General features: G+C 46.0%; 1 protein-coding gene across 2 annotated transcripts in view; it reads right to left on the reverse strand.

The window, feature by feature from the left end:
* rftn1b (raftlin, lipid raft linker 1b) overlaps positions 1-25,519 on the reverse strand; it is a 129,806-nt gene that overhangs the window by 5,599 nt on the left and 98,688 nt on the right. For both annotated transcript variants that reach the window (XM_083918605.1, XM_083918604.1), the window contains exons 7-8: positions 22,147-22,265; positions 3,079-3,182 (exon numbers count right to left, since the gene is read on the reverse strand). In XM_083918605.1, coding sequence (XP_083774731.1) covers positions 3,079-3,182; positions 22,147-22,265 — 223 coding nt within the window. The remainder of the gene's footprint in view (positions 1-3,078; positions 3,183-22,146; positions 22,266-25,519) is intronic.

Genomic DNA, 25,519 nt, shown 5'->3' on the forward strand with positions numbered 1-25,519 from the left:
TACATGAATTAATGTTGTGTGGAGAAGCCGCTGAGCACCAGTTAGCATTAATTTCAGACGCGGCTGAGATCGCTGACACTTATCCAACCCCTCTAGATGAAGTGCCGTCTGCAAACCCTCAGACTACACACAAAAAAAAAATGTGCATTTGCAAATTTGCTATTTAAAATGGAGGAGTCAACAGCACAAAAACAAGTGTAATGAAATAGCTAATCTGAAATAGATCATCAACCATTATTTCGGCGCGCACAAATGTTTTCAAGGCAGGGAGAGAAATGAGCTCCGTCTTGTACTGTATCTAGGCCGACTCTGATTAATTAGCCATGTTGTGCTGTTGTGTTGTGGCATTTTGAGAGAGAGAGAGGGAAGAGGGGGGGAGGTAGAAAAAAATAAAGGATGAAAATAGAGAGGTAATTAATCAGCTATGCTGTGAAAGAGCAGTAAACATGACCAGCTGAGGTGGGAGCAGAGCAAACAATCGGTCAATGTACTGACGGAAATACTGCACGTACACTACATCAGTTTGACACATTATACAGATTCACAGTCCATATTAAAACAATAGCCTACTTACACGCACATATGTATATTTAAACTGTCACTGGTTGCTGTAATCAGTCCTCCTGTCCAAACTGACCGCAAAAGATCCGATTTCAGTCTTCGTCTTTTGGTAACAAAAATCTGACATAAGGTTTCAGTCAGGTGAGGATCTTCCAAAGTTACAGTCTACAGTTAAGTATTAGATCCTTCTCGGTCAACTGCTGTCTTCCACATTAAAACAATATCCGACCCTTAGGGCGCACTCACACTGTCCATCTGTACCGGGCCAAAACAGGTTTCACGGCTAAAGTCTAGTTCGTTTGACCAGTGTGAGTGCAACCGCTCCGCGCCTAGCTGTGGCCAGCTGGCCGACCACGGCCCGTTTGAGAGAGGTGGGCTTTTGTAAAGCACGTTTGCACGTGTACGAGCACGAGGCCTACGGCTGTTCTGAGGTCATTTTCTGTGGGACATAGAAAAAAGAAGGACCATGCGCGGACATTTAAAACAATGGCGGTGAAAGGTTCACGTTGGTGTGATGCGGAGGTGGAGTGTTAACTGCAGATTTGGTCGATGAAAAGATTCAAAAACAGTCGACAAGACGCACAAAAACTCTGAGGTCTACGGAAAGATCTGTGCGTGTGACGTGTTACGGCGTGATGACGTATAGGCAGCAAGAAGCATTCTCCGAGGCCCAGGTAGTGTGAGTACAAACGGGCCTGGAGGGGGGGACAAGGACCCTAAAGCACGGGGCACGGGACGGGCGGACAGTGGGAGTGCGCCCTTAATCAAAGCAGCCTTTTCATGTTTGTATTCACTTAAAAACTATACTTATTTTTATTTCTTTGAGTGGTTTCTAAGTGGTTTTGCGAGACTTCAGTGAGATATTTGACTGGTGCTGTGCACGTGCAGCATGTTGAAGTACAAATTCTGTCTCAAAGTGAAGCTCCTCAGGGTGCCTGGAGAACATGCGAGGCCTTTGACCATAAGCGGATGTACACTCATACAGCAGCCATGAGTGATGAGTCAGCACAGGCTTAGCCGAGGAACCGTTACATATCAGTGAGGAGATTTTCCACCAACAGTCAGAGCTGCTGCTTTTAAACTTTCCCAGCTGCTCCTCGACGTGAAGCTCAGCTGAAGTTGGCACAGATCTAGGTCAGTTTCTTCCTGAAAGCTGTCATATTTCTTTGAACGATGCCTTAAACAGACACCGTGGCATGTACAGTCGTTAATGCCTGCTACAGGTTTATAACATCTTTAGATGAGTTTTCACACGAGGCCGAGTTTTTGCAGCTTCGCAGTTCTTAAGAAACACTTTGGAGGTCTTGTATGAACTTCAGAGTCGCCTCCCCCGCAACAAAAAAACAACCTAATTAAAGCCAGGAGCGACATTTGCCTTTTTTATTTTCACAGAAAAAACTAAAACAATATCAAAGTGTGTGTAAGTCTCATCTCATCTTCAGCCTCTTATCCGGGGTCGGGTCGCGGGGGCAGCAGCTTTAGCAGGGGACCCCAAACTTCCCTTTCCCGGGCCACATTAACCAGCTCTAACCAGGGTGTACAGAGATTGGATGGCCCACAGAAGTGACCCCCTCACCCCATACTCCCGCAGCACCTCCCACAGTATCTACCGAGGAACCCGGTCATATGCCTTCTCCAGATCCACAAAACACATGTAGACTGGATGGGCACACTCCCAGGCCCCCTCCAGGATCCTTGCGAGAGTGAAGAGCTGGTCCGTTGTTCCACGTCCAGGACAGAATCCACATTGTTCCTCTTCAATCTGAGGTTCAACTATAGGACGAACCCTCCTTTCCAGCACCTTGGAGTCGACTTTACCAGGGAGGCTGAGTAGTGTGATACCCCTGTAGTTGGCACACACCCTCTGGTCCCCCTTTTTAAAAAGAGGAACCCCCACCCCGGTCTGCCACTCCCTTGGCACTGTCCCAGACTTCCACGCAATGTTGAAGAGGCGTGTGTGTAAGTGTACGTGTGAACACTGCAGTGACTCAGAGCTGTTACTTCAGCTTAGAAGAAGCGACTTCCTCGTGATCCTGTGAAAACTTCCAAATGTCAACTTTTTATGAACTAAGAACAATAATTCAAACTCGGTGACAATGTGCTTTCCAGATAATCCCGTTTAATTTAAATAATTCAGGAGCAGTGCTGGAATATAATAAAGTATCGTACCTACAGTAAGTGAAACCTCGAGGTACTTGTCTTGAGGGCTATTTATTCATAGCTCTCACTCATTTTTATTCCATTTTAGCACATTTCTTAAATGTATTTCCATTATTTTAGAATAATACGTGTCTGTTTCACCCCCCAGGAGACTCATAACTCAGCTAAATGGTTTAATAAGTCACATGATTAGTTAAATAGAGATCAGCTGTTTATTCTGAATACTTCTTATAAGCTTCAAATGTGACACAGAGGCTTGCAGTCGCTGTTGTAGCAATTCCTTCAGGTTGCCAACAGGGGTCGTTGGAGGGTATAGTTTACTTAATGTCCCTTTAATACTCAGATGAGGGTCATTACCTGTTAGTCTTGATTACAGGAGTCGGGAGCACACAGGTGAGCCTCCATCCGTACGAGGCCAGGGACTGTAGCAGGGGAACATAATCTGCCTTCACCTGCAATCCCTGTGGAGAAAAACAAGATGTCCAATCAACCCAAACAACCTCAAACGCTGCACTTAATCCCCACCCTTCTCCCCTTAAACACCACGTACACGGCACAGGGAACAGTATGCATGCATATTATGTAGCAGAGTGCAGTCGCGTGTCTGATTACAGCTGTGAAGCATCAAGGTATGAGCCGCAATCGAGGTGCTGCCAGCATCGCTCCCCTCTCAGATATGATGGCTTTAATACATGGATGTGCGCCGTCTCAGAGATTGTTTTCTAAAGCAATGTGCACGGGGAAAAATATTCCAAAATGAGACATAAACCAGCTGCTACAGAAACTCCGCCGGTTGCCATGAGTCAACATGGCAACCGTCTCTTCATGACACGCATTTGTCAGTGCAGGAAGTCCTTGAATAAATATACGGCTCATGTGAAACTTTGTGGTAAACGTTTAAATGCTGTTTGTGCTATTACAACGCCATTAACCGTTGTCTCACTAACCGATTTAGATCAAAAATGGGCGTAAATATGAACATTTATATGCTTAGTTTGACTTTGTGGAAGAATAACATGTTAGTAATTCAAATTACTTAAAACCACAATACAGTTAAAAGCCTTTACAATCAATTAGGGTCTGAAATAAGGCCTATGAACAGCAGTAGTGATGGCAGAGAGTCCAAGCTTATGGCCTTTTGCAGGTTACTCCATGTATAAGGTGAACTCATATACCTAGTTAAGCTCTGAATAGTGGTATGTGGAGCAATAACCTGTTCTGAGGGCGAGTTCACAGTTAACAGGGATGAGACACAGGGCGGAAGCATCTGTATTAAAGCTTTATAGATGAATAAAAACCCTATGCCGCTCTCGCCTCACAGACAAAGAGGGCCAGCTGACGTTTTTTGTAAAGATGGCAGTGGGGGGTGCTGCAAGGATCACCAGTTATGAACCTCAGGGCTGAGTGGTAGACGGCATGGAGTGATTTCAGTGTAGAGGCGGCAGCTTTCACATATATGATATACTCATAAGATTGATAAAAACAGACTTGATACATCTTTTTCTACACTGAACAGGGAAGCGTTTCTTATATCTGTACAGAAAGAGCCTAGGCATTTATACCGTGGGACTCTCTGTATGCATATGCCATTAATTAGTGGTCATGTAGCAATAATTAGTGGTCATGTAGCAATATAAAACTGTGTCATAAACGGAAATTACAGGATTCAGACGAGGGGATAATATAATTTATGTTAATGGAGAACAATACTGGACCTAACACTGAACCTTGTGGGACGCCTTTAGTGATATTTAAAAGTATCCGAATGAACGTCACCCGTTTAAACACGTTGAAGTCTATTTGAGAGATAGTTTCCAAAGAGACAGATTAATGTAGTTTCAGAGCACACGCGAACAAACAACCCCAGAGGGGAAGTATGTGTGTGGTTTGCCATTCCTGCCATGTAAGGCACCTGCCGAAAATGAAAAACCCGCAACGCGTGTCAGTCCGACTGCTCGTACTTACAACAAGATATGCCTTCGCACGCACACACACTCAAAACCGCACACACCTACAGAGCTGCCAGTTACCGAGAGACCCTCCAGGGGACGGCTCCTCCTTCACCAACAGGGAAGACAAAAGTAAAATAGAAGTCTCAGTATTGAAACCGTTCTTCTTTACATACATCTCAGAGCGTTTCAGGCTCAGTGGTGCAGTATGAGGACTGATGTGAGTCAAGAAGGCAGTGAACATGAACACACAGTGTCTATTCATAGTGCACTGATCAACTGTAGAACAGAGACTTGAGAATACATCACACCTACACACGCTACATTAGCCTTCACTGTACTGTGAACTGTGAACGTCTTGTCTAATTAAAGCTGCAAAGTTTTCATGGGAATATCTTGTACATCCGTCGCTTCATCAGCCTCTTTGTCTTTTACAGAGAGGCTGCATTAGAAATGAGTTCCTTCTGGTGACACAAAATCAAAAAGGACCTTTGATTTCCTCCCTTTTCGTTCTTTTTTGCAGAACTTAACACAGATTAGAAAAGCTTTTATTGTGGTTACCACGGTGCTAACTGGCTAACGTCTCATTTTTATGCTCTAACCAGTTAAATGCTCTTGTAACCATGACACAAAAGTAGCAATTTCTTCAAAGATATTGTTCTGAATTAATTGTATTTTTTTTAATAGTATTAATGCTCTAGCAAATATCAATTTAAAGGGTCAGTTTGCTCAAATCGCATGCACTATAATGACACATTTGGGAGGAAAGAGGTCAATTATTGTGGGATAAACTGCTGCCACCACTGTAATACTATTAGGTAACAGTGTTATCTACAGACATACATGTGATAGAGCTGCTACGACTGAAATACACATTACAACATCTGCTTCTACAACAATAACAACATCAACGGGTATTACTGTTACTATAAAAGCACTACTAGGGGGCGGCAGAAGCTAAGTCCGTAGGTGACTTGGCTGGGAATTGGAGGGTTACTGGTTCAAGTCCCTGTGTGGACCATGAATGGAGTGTGTACTGGTGGCTGGAGAGGTTCCAGTTCATCTCCCGGGCACTGCCAAGGTGCTGTTGAGCAAGGCACTGAACCCACAACTACTTCCCCTATGCATATATAGTAAATACTAATGCCACTGCCACTGTGTCTATACCTTAATGTAAATTTGACTTGGTGCTATTGGGCATTATTATATTAAAGATATGATATATATATGATATTTCTGTAGCAGGGTTGTATGAGGTACGTATCTATATTCAGTGTTAGCATGATCCCAGTTTGGAGAAGGAGGCCCGAGTACCGACAAGGAAGCTAAGCGATGCACTGTTGTTGACGGGGGCAGCACTCGTAATAAGTTGTGCTCATGTTTAGGAATACGTTGAGAAAATGTAAAACCAAAGGAAAGTTCTTTTTGACAGCAAAGGTAAATCAGTGAAAATATTCTAAATAACATGTAAACTTAAACTGATAGTGATTTCTTTAAGTGAAGCTGTTTTTAATGTGACTTAAGCAGGTTTTGCTACAGCTGCTTCACCCGTCTGTTGGTCTATACCCCTCACTGCCTCTCCAAACTGGCGCTGCCATCTACTGCAGGTAAAATAGTAAATGGACTTGTATTTATAAAGCGCCTTTCTGGTCTTCTGACTACTCACAGCACTTTCACAGTTTTTGTCACGCACTGACATTCACACTGATGGCAGTGGACATCTACAAACCATCTAATCTAACCATTCACACCACATTTACACACACATCTGCAGCACCGGGAGCAATTCAGGGTTCAGTGTCTTGCCCAAGGACACTTTGACATGTGGACCGGGGGAGGTGGGGATCAAACCGCTGATCTCTGAAATGGAGGACGACCCACTCTACCACTGCCACAGTCGCCCCATGAAAAACACTGCCTATCGATGAGTATCAATGAGTATCTCACAAAAACCACATTAAAGAAACATTGATCCCTGTACAGTATGTACAATTAAATCTAGTTGACTTGATTACAACTTCTACGACGTAGTATTACCACTAATAGTTCTTCTACTGTTACTACTTACATTTTTTATTCTACTACATTCACGCCTCTACCACTATATAACATATGTTTAGAATTACTACTAATTAATTATGATTAATCATTCATGGTGGTGTAGTGGTTAGCACTGTCGCCTCACAGCGAGAAGGTTCCCGGCTTGCATGTTCTCCCCGTGTCTGCGTGGGTTTTCTCCGGGTTCTCCGGTTTCCTCCCACAGTCCAAAGACGTGCAGGTGTTCGGTTCATTGATGACTCTAAATCACCCGTAGGTGTGAATGGTTGTCTGTCTCTGTTTGTCTCTATGTGTCCTGTGATAGACTGGCGTCCTGTCCAGGGTGAACCTCGCCTCACACCCGACGTCAGCTGTTATCGGCTCCAGCCCCCCGCGACCCCGACAGGGTCAAGCGGCTGAAGATGAATGAATGAATGAATTACAATAACTGCTACTACGATTCTATTTACTATTACAGCAACTACTCGAGTAGGACAGCTATCCCTCAAACCGTTGCTTCTACTGCAGCTACTACAAGTATCGATTAACACCATGAATACAGAACCTTCCTACTACTTTTCCTCCACTAAGTCTGTGTGAGTCCAGTGGGTGGTCATGCAGAGAGAGAATAAAGAGGGAGAGCAGTTCTGAGTAAGACTGATCAGCATGCAGGGCTCATTGTCTGCCATGACACGGACCTCGAGTCAAAACACTTAAACCCGCTCCACCGCGCAACGCTTCATTTTTCTCCCACAGACTCTTATTGACCAGGGTGACAGTGCATGCACAAAGCAACCGAGAGCAGTCACATATCAAGTTGTAGGTCTGCAAAGAGCTAATCGTTACAACACAAGACACAGTACCCCAGACATTATTTACACAAGCATTAAAGTTCCTACGGGGAGCGGCGCATCTACATTTTTCTGGGGTTTGTTTTGGAACCACTCCCAGAAACGGGCTCTCTTTCAAAGCCTGCCCGGAAATTAAATTGAGAAATAATTTTGCTTTAATGGCTCGCTGTTCTTCGGAGTATAGGTGAGAGTTAATCACAGTCCCCGGTGTCTGGCTCCCCCTCTCTCCCTCGACTTATTATGCAGGACCACCTCGCTGCATCAGCACTCCAGCACCAACCTGCGAGCCTGAAAAACAAAAGCGGTCACGTCGCCGTCTTTGTCCTCGATGTTATCTGTGTGGCCGTAAAGAAGGACCGCACAGTAAGAGGAGAGAGGAGCCGCAGCTTAACCACCTTCACCTAAAGCTGCTTTAAATCCAGGTGTTTTTACGGAGATCATCTCGTCACACAGATAAACACACTTATACCTGGGAGCGGCGGGTTGCAACCACCTTGCTACAGTAAAGTAAAGGGCGTCCCAGCAGTAAGAGGAGACTATGTCAGTGGCGACTTTCCCTGTCACAGCTGAGGCGATAAAGTTTTCGATGCTTAACCTCTCTATCGTTTGCAGAGAAGGTATGTTATCCAGTGTTTGGGACCTGAGAGAGAGTTTGTTTTCAGCCCTATGGCAGAGGAGGGTGCAGCTGCAGGTCAACCGGAGGTTCAGAGCGCACTCAGAGTTGGTTAAAAACAACAAAAAAACACCAGTGTGTTGTTTTTCTTTAACCCCCTCCAACAACTCCGCGAGGTAGACATAATAAACCATAATTTAATTTCGCAACACCTCTGAATATAGCTGTAATTTTGCAGAGTGCCAGGGTCAACAGTTTGCCCTCACAGTCCAGTAATGATGAAGCAAATACCTTTTAAAGGAGGGCATTCAGATGCTCTTGATACGCTCGCTCTATCTGGAGCGTTGTCACAGCAACAGGAAATTCAGCATCCTCTGTGTTTTAAAGCACTGCACTAACCTTTTCTAAGTGTGGCTGGCCATTTCAAAAGCATTTAAAAATAAATATATTTGCTGTTCTAACACAGTTTCCTGACTGTTGCACCTGATCAGCTCTGTGTTCAGATGATGTATCAGCGCCTCTTGTGTGAACACGTCTGATTTGTGCTCAAACTAACGGACGCTAATAGTTGTTCAGCTGTATGTCAGGCCCCCGGCTGATTAATGCCCTTTTCTCATATGAACTCACACAAGTCAGGTCATCGTCCAAAGTTGCCCTTTCTCACATGTAGCAGCACACAACAGGAGATCGCATGTGTCATGGGTTCTCACTTACTGGAAATGACAACCCGTCCTCATTCCAGCTCGTCACATAGGTTCGTTTTGTCAGGACTGGGAGTGACTCTGAATAGCCCTGTTCGTCAGACACGACACTCCACCAGAGTCGCTGTTTTAAACACGGGGAACACATTGTCAATGTCGTCAGTTCAAACAAAACTACGTACCTAGGTGTAGGTAATGAAACCACAGGGAAAAGATCATGGATGGGGTTAAAATGAGTGTGTTTGTAATGTAACTACAGTGACGCACAAATGAGGCATGAGCGGGTCGTGAACAGGGTGGTCTCCTGGGTGAAAGAGTGTGTCTGACGTTTCAGTGTTGACCCGCACCAAACAGAAGTTCCTGAATCCCGTCGTCCATCACCTTAGACACTTTTGTAGTCGTCTTTGTGTAAATCACCCTTCTTCTTCACCCTCAGAGGTTTGTCTTCTTCTGGTTCTGCGTGCGATACAACTGATTCAGACATGTGCGCTCTCACGTACAGCTCCGCCCGGGTCATGTCGAAATTTCATATTTGCAGTGCATGCGTGGAAAAGGGTTTATGAAGTTAGGGGCTGAGAAACTAGCATGGGTCTTCCAAGACACATCACCAGCTTCATAAAACTGTAATAACACGGATCCTTTGACCTTTCACCCATCCGTCTTCATTGTCAAGCTTTTAATTTGTCCAATACTTTGATTTTTCCTCCCTCCGAAGGACACGTATGCACCATCAAGAGCTTTAAACTGCATCTCTGCAACAGTAGAACAGCCAATTTAAGACACACAAAGTGCATCAAAACTTTAGACTTTTACATTAGAAAACTTTGAGTCAAGCCTGAGCTACGGAGCCTGATAACACACGATGAGGTAGTTAGAAAAACAAAGGCTCAGTCAGCGCACGGAGTCCTTGCTGTTCCTCCTGTGCTATCAGTGAAAGCTGTTATCGTGTGCTTTTGCAGGGGGAAGAAAAATATTAGTATTTGATGATTGAAAGTGATGACTCTGAATGGGGCTTCTGAGACAGACCACCAGACAAGTCATCAACTTAAAAGCAGCAGCCTAAATTATTTTATTTAAAAAAAAATAGGAGGCCCAGAGCCAAATCCTGACAGGGGAGCTCAGAGTTGCTCCCTCTGTCTCTGTTTACTGCTTTGTTAAATGAACCTTGTGCCTGGTTAAGTAGAAACCAGATGCTTTTGTTGTTGTTGTTTTGCTCGCTCTTTTAACCACAACCTACTTTGGAGGGGAATGGAGCAAGCCCGTTTCTGTGACATGTTAACCTCAATTCGGACCGTCTTTTGTCCTCACTGCACACACACTGTTACTTCTCTGATGTCCCTGCAGCCCGGTACCTTTTTATGAAGCCCTTTTCAGAAGGCTGCCATAATACGGTTGCTAGGCAGTGGTGGAAGAGGTACTCGGTACTCTTTTACTGAAAGCTGCAAAAAAAAACCCCACAAAAAATGACACAATTTGAAGCAGAGAGACTTCTTCCTGTGACCACCCCCCGTCCCCATCCCCGTCCCTGTCCCCGTCCCCAGTCAACCCCCCACCCTCACCCTACCCCCTGTCCCCTCCGTCCCCGTCCCCTGTCTCACTCCCACCCTCACCCTCACCCCACGTCCATCCTGTCCCCGTCCCCTGTCACACCATCACCACACCCCGTCCCCCCCTGTCTCACCCCCAATCTCACCCCACCCCCTGTCCATCCCGTCCCTGTCCCCTGTCACATCCCCACCCTCGTCCTCACCCCACCCCCTGTCCCCCCTGTCTCACTCCTACCCTAACCTTCACCCCACCCCCTGTCCACCCCGTCCCCTGTCTCACTCCCGTTTTTACCCTCACCCCTCTCCACCCCCATCCATCCCGTCAACGTCCCCTGTCACACCCCAACCCTCACCCTCACCCCACCCCCTGTCCATCCCGTCCCCGTACCCTGTCACATCCCCACCCTCGTCCTCACCCCACCCCCTGTCCCCCCTGTCTCACTCCCACCCTCACCCTCACCCCACCCCCTGTCTCCCCCGTCCCCATCCCCTGTCTCACCCCCACCCTCACCCCACCCCCCGTCCATCCCTCCTTGAAAACGAGCCAAGAGGCGCCGCAGAAGACTACTTTTCTAGTTTAATTGCAATATCATGAAAGATTACTTTGGACCTGCATTTAACCAGGTTTAGATAAAAAAGTACCAATACAGCGATCTAAGAAAATACTCCGTTACTCCGGTGAAAGTTCTGCATTCAAAATAAAAAGTTAAAGTTTGTAGATAACGTCGGCAAAATGCACTCAGAGCATCTGAAGTGAAAGTCCTTGTTCTGCAGAAGAATGGCCCCTGTGACTCATATTCATAATGTCTACATGATTATATTGTTACTGATGCGTCAGCAGTATTCTTCTATTGTAACGGCTCATAATAAAGATAGTTTACTTCATGTACAGTTAGGTTAGTTTAGATGTTTACCAACTTTTAAAGGATCACAAGAAAGATCATGGGTTATAATAATAATTTGGACTTTTCTATAATCTTTGCTTCTTTTTTTAGAAGAAGAAGAAAAAGAAGAATTACTTTATTAATCCCACAACGGGAAATTAGATTTTTTCACTCTGTTATTATTCATGTTACACACACACACACACACACACACACACACACACACACACACACACACACACACACACACACACACACACACACACACACACACACACACACACACACACACACACACACACACATACACACAGGCCCGAAATACACACACATGCACAGACAGGACCTATATACATGCAGTTAAGGACAGATGTCAGAGGGAGGGGGCTGCCAGTGGTCCGGCGCCCCGAGCAGTTGGGGGTTCGGTTCCTTGCTCAACAGCACCTCAGCAGTGCCCAGGAGATGAACTGGCACCTCTCCAGCCACCACGCTCCATTCATGGTCCACACAGGGACTCGAACGGGTCACCTATGGACTGAGCTACTGCCAACCCTAGGCCCTTGGTATATTTAGATAAATCCGACCTCTTTCGGCCTCAAATTGTTATTTAAATGAAACCACAGAGACATTTAAAGGACAAATGTCTCTGTGGTTCGCCCCTCGCTCTGACATCTCTCCATTAATTGCATGTATATAGGTCCTGTCTGTGCATGTGTGTGTATTTCAGGCCTGTGTGTGTAACATGATTAATAATAATAGAGTGAAAAAATCGAATTTCCCCGTTGTGGGATTAATAAAGTAATTCTTCTTCACTGCTGATAACTCAGACGGGCTCCAACTGGAGATTACTTTTTTGAACACAATCTACTAATTAATTTTAAAGTATTAAATCATATTCTCATAGTTTGTATTGTAAAATCCTGATCTGAAAAGGCAATAATGGCAGTTTATAAATGTCCCTTCTGAGATGTTCATTCATTCATTCATTCATCTTCAACCGCTTGTCCCTGTCGGCGCCGATCCCAGCTGACATCGTGCTGAGGCGGGGTCCACCCTGGACGGGACGCCAGTCTATCACAGGACACATAGAGACAAACAGAGACAGACAACCATTCACACCTACGGGTGATTTAGAGTCATCAATGAACCGAACACCTGCACGTCTTTGGACTGTGGGAGGAAACCGGAGAACCCGGAGAAAACCCACGCAGACACGGGGACAACATGCAAACTCCACACAAAAGGGCCCCAGCCGGGATTTGAACCAGGAACCCTCTTGCTGTGAGTGCTAACCACCACACCACCGTGTCACCCTCCTTCTGAGATGTAGTGGGGTATAGGTATAAAGTGGCATAATAAAATGGAAATACTGCATAAAACTGCACTACAGCACTTGTAAATCCACTCACTTCAACCACTGCTGAGCCTCTGATCTGTCACGTGCATGTTATTTGTTTCTAATACCTCACTGCACCTGATAAACAACTGCACCCTATAAACCAAAACCTCTCTCTCTCTGCCCCGGATCCATCACATCTATCATGATCGTCACGTTGTGTGACAGAGCGAGCGCGTTCTCTCGCTTTCAGGGACGGTGCAAATTGCTCTCCTTCTATCTAGGTCACCTCTCCTCTCACCTCAGCCAGACAGGATAGAGATATCACGGACAGGCGACACATGTTAACGATCAGCTCTCTGCACAACATGGCAGGCCACAGCATGCACACACACGCACACACACACACACACGCACACACACAGGGTACATTTGAAATATACGGCTGTAAATAAAAAAAAAGCAGCTTCCTGTGTTCTTTGCACCGACCGCCGAAGGAGGAAGACACTCTGCACCAGGTGGCTTCTGTGTGAATCTGATTTCTAGAAGATATGAGCACACACGGGACATGTTCACGCGTGTGTGCGACTGAGGTGTCCTTGTCTATTAAACCGTATCTTCAAAGCGTCCTCCCTGTCAAACCCTTCCTCTGAAGCGAGGCCCAGATCCCATTTCTTTCACTTTCTCCAGACTGAAGTTCTGCTCTTCAAAGCCGGGGGGGTGCAAAGTCAATTCTGGGACTGAGTGACAACGATGTCAACGCTGTTCAGCTCCTTTCACTTGCTTTGACTTTGGAATGCCATTTCTAGAATTCAAAATCCACTGATATCAACATTTGGGGTGTGTTTCTGCAGGACGTGGTAGACACACTCTCTCTACACTCTCCTCGCAGGTCCTCTGGTTTGTCTTCTGGGTTACGAGTTGTCAAGATCAAGGAGTGAGCGAGCCTGACACGTCATGCTATGATGTCAAACACTATGGGCAGAGAGTAAAGAAAGCTGTTACTGATGAACATAGATCCTACACAGCTCCTTATCACATCTGCCTTTAGATCCTCTGCTATTTATCCAGAGAGAGGAACATTATTTCAGCTTTAAATCACTTTGTGTACACCAAACTCATAAAACAACAGTTATTTTTTATGTTCTAGCTGAACTCATAATGCCCATAAACACGGCTTCTCTTGTGGCAACCAGGGAGCTACTCTGCAATCTGTCTTATTGCCTGCACACACAGTTTCTCTAAGTTATGCATAAAGCACGGCAATCATTTTTCTTGCAGATTTCTTTATATGCATCTTTGTTTACTGTGATTATAGGTAAAGAAGAAGAGCCTGGCTGCGTCCCTGCTGTACCTGATCAGAGTGACACACACACACGCCAGTATTACTGCTCAGGTAAGGAATACTTCAGAGGGTGAGTAACAAACTAGTAACGGGGTCAACTCAACTGAGGAAGGCACTTGCGTGGAGGGCCCTGAACGGGATGACCAGTGTATGGAACTCCAGTCTCCCCCGCCAAATCAAATCAGCTTCTTCTACGCGACAGTAGAGTCCGTTCTCCTCTATAGCAGTGAATACTGGACCCTTAAACCAACCCTAGAGAAGTCCCTGGACGGGTGCTACACCAGCATGTTGCGTTCACTGCTTAACATCAGCAAGAATGCACATGTGACCAATATGATCCTGTATGAGGGAACACCAAGGGTGAGTGAACAGATCGCTGTAAGGAGAATGAGACTTGCAGGGCACCGCCAAAGACACCCACAACTGTCAGCCAGCAAGCTGGTGCTGTGGGAACCGACACGCGGGCGCCGGTCAAGGACGTCCCACACTAACATACGTGGACGTACTCAAGAGGGATGCAGGAGCCCAGAGTACCAGCGAACTGGAAAGATGTGTGGAGAACCGGGACGACTGGAGACAACGATGGACGGCTCGTGTGAGGACGACCTGGAGAGAGTGAGTAACAAAACCACACTTTCTCATTTACCTCCAGTGGCCTTGCAGGGTCGTTTTAGTTTTCCGTGCTGATGGTTGGAGATTTGTGCTGCCACCCTTAAAAAGGAGGTGAATTGACTTTTGTCTGTGCTGCTCGAAGTCCATTCACCTTTGTATTGTAGAGGTGGCACTTACCGCACCGAGATGATGTGCACGGATACCGCAATGTGCAAGTGTCAAATATGCTCTTTTCTGTGGAGTAAATTGACCCTTTTTAAGGGCGATCCTTTACAAGAATCATGGCCAAATACAGTGGCTGTAAATTGGTTTTTGACTTCTTTATCCTCAATTTCCCTCTCGGGGATACTTCACCGAAGCCCCTCTTCTCGCATGCACTGAAAACCTGAAATGATGTAGACATTACAGGGCCGCATGTGAGAGCGCAAATCACCAAAGTCAAAATAAACCTGATCAAATATGTTGTATAGAATAATAGAATAGAAATACTTTATTGATTCCAAGCTGGGAAATTACAGTGTAACAGCAGTATTACACACAGACACATCAAAACAGTGATATAGAAATATATTATATGTATGAATAAGTGGACTAATTGTAGTGCACATTACCACAACCTAGGGAAACTCCTGACTAATGTATTCAAGGTTTCATTAAAGGATATTCAACAAAATCCCCTCGGCTGTCTGTCTGACGACAAACTAGCTCCTGGTTGAAACGCGTTGTGCCTTGTTTGCTCTCTACGGGGACTGTTTACCTGCATGCTGTGCTCAAACATGCTCAAACATGATTGGTCAATACTACTCGGACTGCAAAAGGAAACCAGAACGCTTCCACTTCCCACATCTTGTCCCGTTGCCTACAGATTCTACACTCCTATGCCGGGTCTGTTCATAGGGATTATATTTGGCATTTTCCGGTTCGTAACTTGGGAGGAAAACGGGCGAACGCTCACCTCTGTAAGGGATTTATAACATAAGACAACACGAGAGTGGAACTGAGCGCACTCACACTGTCCTTCCCCACCGCGCCCCGTGCTTTAGGGTCCTTGTCCCCCCCTCCAGGCCCGTTTGTACTCACACTACCTGGGCCTCGGCGAATGCTTCTTGCTGCCTATACGTCATCACGCCGTAGCACGTCACACGCATTGATGACGTCATCACGATGCGTGGCTTTGTTTCCAAATCTTTCCGTAGACCTCAGAGTTTTTGTGCGTCTTGTCGACTGTTTTTGAATCTTTTCATCGACCAAATCTGCAGTAAACACTCCACCTCCGCATCACACCAACGTGAACCTTTCACCGCCATTGTTGTTAAATGTCCGTGCATGGTCCCTCCTTCTTTTTTCTATGTCCCAACAGGCGCACAGGAAATGACCTCAGAGTCGCCGTAGGCCTCGTGCTCGTGCTCGTACACGTGCGCACGCTCGTGCTCGTGCTCGTACACGTGCAAACGTGCTTTACAAAAGCCCACCTCTCACAAACGGGCCGTGGACAGCCAGCTGGCCGCAATTATGTGCGGAGCGGTTGCACTCACACTGGTCAAACGAACTAGGCTTTACCCGTAAATCCTGTTTGGGCCGGGTGCGGAAGGACAGTGTGAGTGCGCCCTAAATGCTGCACAATATTAGTGTTACATAGATTATCTTGTTTTCATTATCATTAGAAGCCAAAATCGTAGTTGAAACTAAAATTTGATGAAGTCCTTCTGACATTACATGAGTAAAATATACAAACCGCAGATGTTCTTTAAGGCTGCACCATCTCATATGTCGGGACGCAATCTAATAAACATTTCCCCTCACGCACGACATGATAGATGTTTCTGTAAATGTTTAGTGTGATCTTGAGAATTTTAAAATGCTGTTCTTTGCACAACATGCGTTTGTCATAATGGACCTGCAGCGGCGTCGGGCAGAGCTGAAGTGGATAATGGTGCTGGAACAACATATTAGGAAGGTATGAAAGAGAGGATGGGAAGACTTCTCACTGATGTCAGCTGTGCTCAGGTGAATATCAGTTTATCTTTTAATAACACACACATACATGGGTGTTCTTGTAACTCTGGTGCTCCTCCACTGTCTTATATATGGGTACAGAAAGACTAAAGCACGCTCCTGCTAATGCACTCTGTCCGTCTCGATAAAGAAGTCGTACTGCAGCAGCAGCAGCAGCAGCATCCTCAAACTTATTAAAACCAAAGCTGAGGTCTGGAGGAAATGTTTTGTTTTGTTATTTCTTCTTTAAAGCCCAGTGATGGGAAAGAGTGCTTTCAGTGCATTAGTTTTACGGCAGCTCCCGTATTGATTTTCCCCACGGGACACAGGAGACGCGAAGCTGGTCCTAATGTAACTTTCATGGCAGAGACCCCTTGATGAGTTAGTCATTTTGAGCACTTCACCATCACCATCACCATCCATGTGGTTCCTATTCAGGTCATTGTCATGTTCAGGCAACTGCAGATGTGCTCCGAACATGTGTCAGAAATCTGTGTTGCTTTGCTTGTGTCTGTATCAGCTCTTTAGCACTGATGGCCTTTTAATGCAGAATATCTGCAGCCTCTCACAGGCTGAACGAACGTACTGTATGCAGATCTCTCGTTTGGCATTTCATTGTTTTTGTGCTGGTTTCCTTCAGCCTGTCATTTAGTACAAACTGTTTCCATAGCGCATAACGTCTTAATGTCCATAATGTCTAAGTTTGTCAGTTTGACATTGATTCATCTAGTTTGTTTTCTTAAATTCTTAATTTTCTCTTAATTTCTCTCTGTGATTTGTTCTGAAGTCAGATTTTTTTATTTGACCGGTGAGTTTTCGTTTTCCTCTCGTGTCTTTTTCCCCTCCACATTTCACTGTTGCCTCTTTATACTTCAATACTTTGTCTTTTCACAACTAAATGAGACTAAACTAGACTAGACTAGTGCGTTTGACCAATGTGAGTGCAGAGGTGGGCTTTTGTAAAGCGCGCTTGCACATGTAGGAGCACGAGCGTGCGCACGTGTACGAGCACAAGCACGAGGCCTATGACGCTTCTGAGGTAATTTCCTGTGCGCCTGTTGGGACGTAGAAAAAAGAAGGAGGGACCATGCGCGGACATTTCAAACAATGGCGGTGAAAGGTTGACGTTGGTGTGATGCGGAGGTGGAGTGTTTACTGCAGATTTGGTCGATGAAAAGATTCAAAAACAGTCGACAAGACGCACAAAAACTCTGAGGTCTATGGAAAGATCTGGAAACAAAGTCACGCATCGCCATGACGTCATCAATGCGTGTGACGTGTTACGGCGTGATGACGTATAGGCAGCAAGAAGCATTCTCCGAGGCCCAGGTAGTGTGAGTACAAACGGGCCTGGAGGGGGGGACAAGGACCCCAAAGCACGGGGCGCGGGACGGATGCACAGTGGGAGGGCGCGCTAAAGGACCTGATAAGATTAATGTACTTGTCAGTAAAGTCAGCCTTGGGTTGTACGTATTGTAACGGTTCATATTAATTGAAACTTAACTCAGATAAGTTTCAGATTGGGGTGTCTGTTCTCTGTGTTCACCAGTGTTGGGGAAGTTTCTTTAAATATGTGATGAATTACTGACTCACTGAAAAGTAACTCAGCAAAAGAAATGAATTGAATACATAATTAACATTTGTACTTGAGTTTCCTAACTCAGTCAGAACAACTCTGTTAAAGGTGCCTTTAATCTTCTCTGAAGCCTCCACACGCCACTTATTCTGTAGTTAACGTCTCATTGTAAATTAAATATAATATCTGTAATGTAAATCAACCTGGTTGTGTTGGCATTGTACGTTACTGCAAACCACAGAAACATCGATATTACTACTAGTGTGTGTGTGACATGCACCGGGCTTTCAACGGACAGCAAGTGCTCTGGAGGTCGGGTGACGTGGTGAAGCGTGGGAAGACTGCGGCTCCCGTTCGTGTCCCGTCCCTCGTGAAAGTGGAACTTAATTGTATAACAGGTGTAGTTATTTGAACCCAAACTGTGATCTGGGATCTTTTCCTAAATTTAAACCCTGTATATTTGAACCTAATTCATTTAGATTTAGTTTGAGTTCACAACGTTAACCAAGTGTCTATCGCGGCGACTGCGGAGCGTCAAAAAATGTCCGTATGTGTCGAGTCGGGTTCAGAAACATTGAGATTCAACTTCAATCCAGAAAAGTCCATATTCAAACTGTGACCAGTTACTCATTTATAAACTTTTCCCCCTTCCCTGATAAACAGACACCTTTCCTGAGACGATAGCTACGCTCCCACTTATTATTATTATTATTATGGATTAGATTTATAAAGCGCCTTTCTCAGTGCTCAAGGCGCTTTACAGAGTCCAGGTTCCATTCATTCACACAGACACACACGGTGGTGGTAAACTACGTAGTAGTCACAGCTGCCCTGGGGCAGACTGACTGCAGCGTGGCAGCCAATCAGCGCCTACGGCTCCTCTGACCACCTCCTCAACCATACAGCAGTCACACACATTCACACAAGGCAAGGTGGGTGAAGTGTCTTGCCCAAGGACACGACGACCATGACACAAGTAGGGCAGGGCGGGGCGGGGATAGATCCGCCGACCTTTCGGACATTGGCCGACTCGCTCTACCAACTGAGCCACAGTACTTACCGATAATATAAATACTATACTTGCCCTCAGTAAAAGCCCTTCGCCGATCTTCATACATCCAACCACCTCTCGGACTTTTGGATAAATAAAACCGTAAAGGAGGGGAAGAAGATGACGTATGTAACCATGAAGAAGAAAAACCCCAACCCAATCAATATCCTGCCTTATTTTTCATTGTAATTATCTCGGTACTGAAACAATAATGAGCTGTGAGGATACTTTGCATATCAATTTTAGGCTGTTATCACAATGAATGGGGATGATGTGAGGCCCTTATCGCCCTTTGTGAATGAGTGTGTTGTCAATCGGATTTGGCACGGCGCAGATTGCTCGGGTGAAACAGTTTTTGATAAAGTCCCAGTGGAAGGGTTGATCGGATCTCCTGGAACACTGGGTGTCTCGGTGCTCGCCGTCGTTCGCTGTTGACGATTCTGAGGAAGCCTTGAAATCCATTAAGCTGTAACAGTATTACCATTCATCCCAGAGGAGGGGGGGGACGGGGGGGGACGAGAGACTGCAGGAGCTTTTTTATTGGCACATGCGGCCATCAGAACTGGGCTGGACAATCGGAGAGCCACATTTGGGGGACAAAAGTCTCCTTTCACACTTGGACAGCCAAGGGCCGCAAAAAGTCTAAATTCAATTACAGAGATAGAATCGGCAAACACATACAGAGTCAGACACGCCGAACCAAACCTCAGCACGTACAGCTGCATGCACAAACATGTTTACACACACACACACACACACACACGTACATACAGATGAAAGGCAATGAAACGGCTGCGGAGCCTTCAACTCCAGACAGAAATCAATTTCCAACTTGGAACTTGTGCAGAGGAGAGACGCTAATCTGCGGGCAGATAAGGGCTTGTTTGCTCCTGATAAAACATGCGGCCGCGACACATGTCCCATAAATTGAGATTTGCCAGATTTGCCTTTGGGGTTGTTGGAGGGACGGTTGGCTGTAGAGTGAGGAAGGGGGCACAACATCTGAGTGACAACTGATTTCAGTGCTTCAGACTTTTTAAGATGATTTGGGCTCGAAACAGGGCTGGCCACAGTAGCTTACATGTATTGTTGAAAACCACAATATCAATATGAATGTGTTTCTGATATGGGGCGGCTGTGTCTCAGTGGAAGAGTAGGTCTTCCTTTATTTGAGAGATCAGCGGTTCAATCGGTGGTTCGATCCCCACCTCCCCGGTCCACATGTCGAAGTGTCCTTGGGCAAGACACTGAACCCTGAATTGCTCCCCGTGCTGCGCATGGGTGTGTGAATGTGGTGTGAATGGTCAGATTAGATGGTATGTAGATGTCCACTGCCATCAGGGTGAATGTCTGTGTGAACGGGTGAATGTGACAAACACTGTGAAAGCGCCTTGAGTAGTCAGAAGACTAGAAAGGCGCTATATAAGTACAAGTCCATGATACCAAATGGTGACAAATTCAAGATATACCCTCACTTGGTGTTTTGATGTGGTGGAGAAAGCAGTGAGCCTTCGTGCCTGCATGAAAGCATCTGCAACGCTTGTGTTTCTCCACTCATTTATTCCGGTTGTAATCTTTATATTGCAATAGCTTTATCAAAAACATGGCAAATGTGGATTTCAGGTCTGTGCTTGCACACTCAAACCATGCCGTGCTGATTCGCCTTTCCATTACCAATTTAAATGTGCTGAGTCACGCCAGAGATGGACCGTCTCCTGGACCTCCCTGCTCCCCCTTCAAACAAACCTGTGCTATGTGACTCAGCTCACGTCTGTGCGGGACACCAGGGAGAAAGATGTTTTTTCTTTTAGTCTCTATGTTCAGCTGTCTTTTGTTCTGTCATACTTTTGTAGCTTCTTATTGAATCTTCTGTAGTTTGAAGTTTAATTCTCTTTTTGCACGTTAAGATAAATGCTTTATTTTCAGCTGTATAGGAGTTGCTAAGTTACTGCTGATGAGAACCCAGCATTTTCTGATTTTGCTGTTTCATAATAGAAGCTTATAAATGAAAATGTATAGGACATAAAATGTGTTTATCCACCATTTTACTGCACAGTATGCTTTTAAACATCCTCAACTCGATACAAGCGTGTTACAGTTCACACCAAACGCACCTTCAAGCATGAAGCTCTGTTCAAATGGAGACGCGAATCCCTGCTGTGCTGGGCCGAAGCACCGAGTCGAACTGAGTCAAGCCGAGACGGCACATGTGTATTCCAAAAAGGAGGCTCTACTCTCCACCCTGACCTCTACACGCTTACTTTCCTCCTTCCTAATCATATAGGTCACTCTTCTCCCTGCAGTGGAACTGAACGTTTGCCTTGGATGTAAATCCTGAGGAGTATAATCGTGCATTTATTCATTTATTTTCAACCGCTTGTCCCTGTCGAGGTCACGGGGGGCTGGAGCCGATTCCAGCTAACATCGGGCGTGAGGCGGGGTCCACCCTGGACAGGACTGCAGTCTATCGCAGGGCACATAGAGACGAACAGAGACAGACAACCATTCACACCTACGGGTGATTTAGAGTCATCAATGAACCGAACACCTGCACGTCTTTGGACTGTGGGAGGAAACCGGAGAACCCGGAGAAAACCCACGCAGACACGGGGACAACATGCAAACTCCACACAGAAGGGCCCCACCCAGGCGACAGTGCTAACCACCACACCACCGTTCGCCCTAAGGTAGTTCCCTGACCGGGATTCGTATCCTGGCCGCGGCGTTGAGAGCGCCGAATCCTAACCACTACACCGCAAGGGAGAGTATAATCGTCCAGTATGTAATTTGGATATGTAATTCCTCGGATACCAAGCTGTTTTAATCACAAAAAGCCTGGACTTCATTTGGACAGCTGCCGTATGCGACCTTTTAACCAAAAGCACAAAACCTACGACACTGTGAGGAAAAGAAAATCTCTCCACTCACGTTAATGACGGTCCACTGCTCCACTACGATGGCATCGTATGTCTGGGTTGCCGTGTTCGCCTCGCCCTCGTTCGCCTCCTGGAAGATGAATACACTCTCCACCGACTTAGGCAGCATATCTGCAGAGGAGAGGGAGAAGAAAAATCTGTCTGTGAAAAGAGTATTTACTGGATGGAGCGTGTCTGTCTCGTGTCTGCGGCTGCTTTAGGCCCCCCAGGCCGGAGGAAGTGGAACGATATCACCCACATTCACACACAACCCTTTATTACATAGCCAGTGGTGTGAGCCATTTGTATGAGCAATGTGCGCTTATACATTATGCAGGGAGACAGTGTAAGAGAAAGGAGCAGGTATTCCCCTTCTGGGATGTTAAAGAAAGAAGAGGAGACATTAAGCGCTACAGCAGTGTTTTTCAGGACCCGGAGCTCTGCTGGTTTTCATGCTTGACAGCTAAACAAAGGCTAATTACGGCGGGGAAACAAGGTGAATGCACTCGCTGATATGATTCAGAGGACGAGACTAAGAGCCACCGCCTTACAAAAAAAACAAGATGGACACATTTTAGCGATGGCGAAATGTAGCCACTGATTTAATGAAGTCAGTCCGTGAGGCATTAAAGCATAAATCCTTTCGCTAAGGCAGCGTAATTCACCTTCTGAAAAACCTGAATTAAGTGAGCCACACGGAGACGTTGACGTTGATGCTTTAGGCCACATGTGAGATTGCGCGCTGCTGACCGAATAGATTTTTTCTAAGCTTCTCTTCTGTTAGAAGCTAACAATCGCAGGATTGGCATCCCAGACAGAAACACCACTCCGTCCCCCGTGAGCCAGGACCCCTCACCACCCCTAACCACCTCCAACGTCTCATGTTATTCATTTGACGCACGCGCACATTACATGCAGACACACACACACACACACACACACGCACCTGGACACAATACACGCCCCATGGTCCAGTCTTCCCGGCTGGCCTGAGTGCTTTCTCATTACTCTCACACCATTTACACACTAATGCAGTTTGCTGGGGCCCAGGCACCAATACGAGACACTCCACATTTCATTACTGGGGCCTAATAATAGCGGAATAGGAGGCGGCTGAAGAACCAATAGAGAGGAGGGGGGTAGAAAGAAAAGGCGGGAGTGAGCAAGACAGTAGGAGGGATGGAGTGGAGGGATGACAGGCTCTTTTATCCCCCCCTCCCTGAAAACCTATTTAGGAGCCGTGCACGCTCAATTGAAGACATCTACTCTCTCAAATACAGACATTCACCCCATCCCCCCCGGTCGCCTTTTCTCTTCCTCCACTCCCTCCATCACCCCCTTCCTATCCCCGTCCAATGCTTCTCCGTCACATTCATCAGCCCTTGGCCTATAATTGGAAAGAAGCCTTTACAGAAAATGTGCGGTGGCGAGGCCCACCATCGGTTCCCTGCTGGCGCGTCAGGGATCACTCAGGTGAGATCGACGCGGGGGGTTTCTGTCTCGCTACTTTAGAGGGAGCAGCCTTTCTCCGGTGGTAATGCAGGCAGAGGCTGAGCGGGGAACGAGGGAGAACGAGGGAAGTGTATGAGAAACTGCTGAATGCTCGGGGCGTCGAGTCCGTCAGGGGAATGCACCGGTTGCGTGCACGAACAAACATTATCTTGCACCTATTGACTGAGAGCTGAGCCGAGCAGCAGCCGGCGGGTCGACTGAGAATAAGTTGTTTACATTTGCAAAAAAACAACATGTGCCTTCAGTTAAAATTGCTCTTCATCCCCCAGTGACTCACGCACTCAAGGTCACAGGTCGAGGCATGCAAATACCGTCGCTCTTAAAACAGGGAGTGACAGCGGTGGGACTGGAAGACACAGAAGGAAATGGAGGGGGAGAGTCGGATAACTGGAGTGGCAAGGTGACAGCAAGTGACACACAGCAGCTGAAATCAGCACCCAAATGACAAATGGGAGGATCACCCAGTGTGCAGAGACACTGCCGACACACACAGAGACTGAAAACTGTGTGAGTGTTGAGTTTGTAGTAGGCCTTGGTGTGTGGGTGTTTGAATGTGCATGTGAGGTCTTTGGCTGCACATATCAAGTTATTTTGGAAGCAGTTTGTTCCCAACGTGTTGGCTAACCCTCTGTTGTACATGGAGTTCTAGCAAAGGAAGTTGTTCCCATGAAGCCATCAGGCATTAGAATTAGTTATTATTCCAACTAGGGCCACAACGAATCATCATCTCGACGATAATCTCGATTTAACTGTAAAACAAAACAGAAAACTGAAAAGTGCACATCCCCATTTCCAAGAGCTCCAGGTGATGTCTTCAGATTTCTTGTTTTGTCAAAGCAACAGTCAAAAACCAAACAATTAATTACATTTGAAAAAGAAAAAAAGGCTTAAATGATTAATTTTTAATAGAAAATATTGGCTGATCAATTTTTTTGTCACCTGATTGTTGTCTTAAGAAGCTAAAAGCTGCAAAAAACATTGTTATGTTTCTTTTTAAATAAGCATTTAGAGCTTTATGATGTGTTACAATTAACTAACCTGGCATCACCAGACTCCAAATTCCCAAATGTGTGTTAGGCTGGAACCTCTTTCATTTGTGCGTCTTGTCGACTGTTTTTGAATCTTTTCATCGACCAAATCTGCAGTAAACACTCCACCTCCGCATCACACCAACGTGAACCTTTCGCCGCCATTGTTTTAAATGTCCGCGCATGGTCCCTCCTTCTTTTTTCTATGTCCCAACAGGCGCACAGGAAATGACCTCAGAACCGCCGTAGGCATCGTGCTCGTACACGTGCGCACGCTCGTGCTCGTACATGTGCAAACGTGCTTTACAAAAGCCCACCTCTCCCAAACGGGCAAACGTGCCGCTCCTAGGCGTGGTACGTTTGCACTCACACTGGTCAAACGAACTAGACTAGCCTTGAAACGTATGGGGCACGGTACGGATGGACAGTGTGAGTGCGCCCTAAAAACAACATGCATCAGACATCAGGTTGGTACAGATGGGGGGCCAGTGAGCGGACAGGTCTGTCTAAACTGTGTCTAGACAGAACTATGAGCAGAAATGAGCTCCGCCTGCAGACAGCTGTGGTGAGAAGCCAAGGTGATTCTTTCTGTGTCCTTAAACGCCCTCAAGCTCCTCTGAGTCTCTGTGGTGTTATGTGAAAGTGGCGTTATTTCTACTCTCTTATATTGGCAATCTTTCTAGCGCCCTGTTCATTTGGCCTAGAGGACTAACTGGACATGAGAAGAGCTATCTTTTGAGTATCAGAAGAAAAAAGTGTACTCAGCATTTTATCGGTGAAGTAACAATCGTTTGGAGCGTGTTGAACATACAGGTGGACACTGTGGAAGTATGTTATGTTGCAGGT

The sequence above is a fragment of the Echiichthys vipera genome, assembly GCF_963691815.1.
Source record: "Echiichthys vipera genome assembly, chromosome: 8".
NCBI classification, from domain to species: domain Eukaryota; kingdom Metazoa; phylum Chordata; class Actinopteri; order Perciformes; family Trachinidae; genus Echiichthys; species Echiichthys vipera.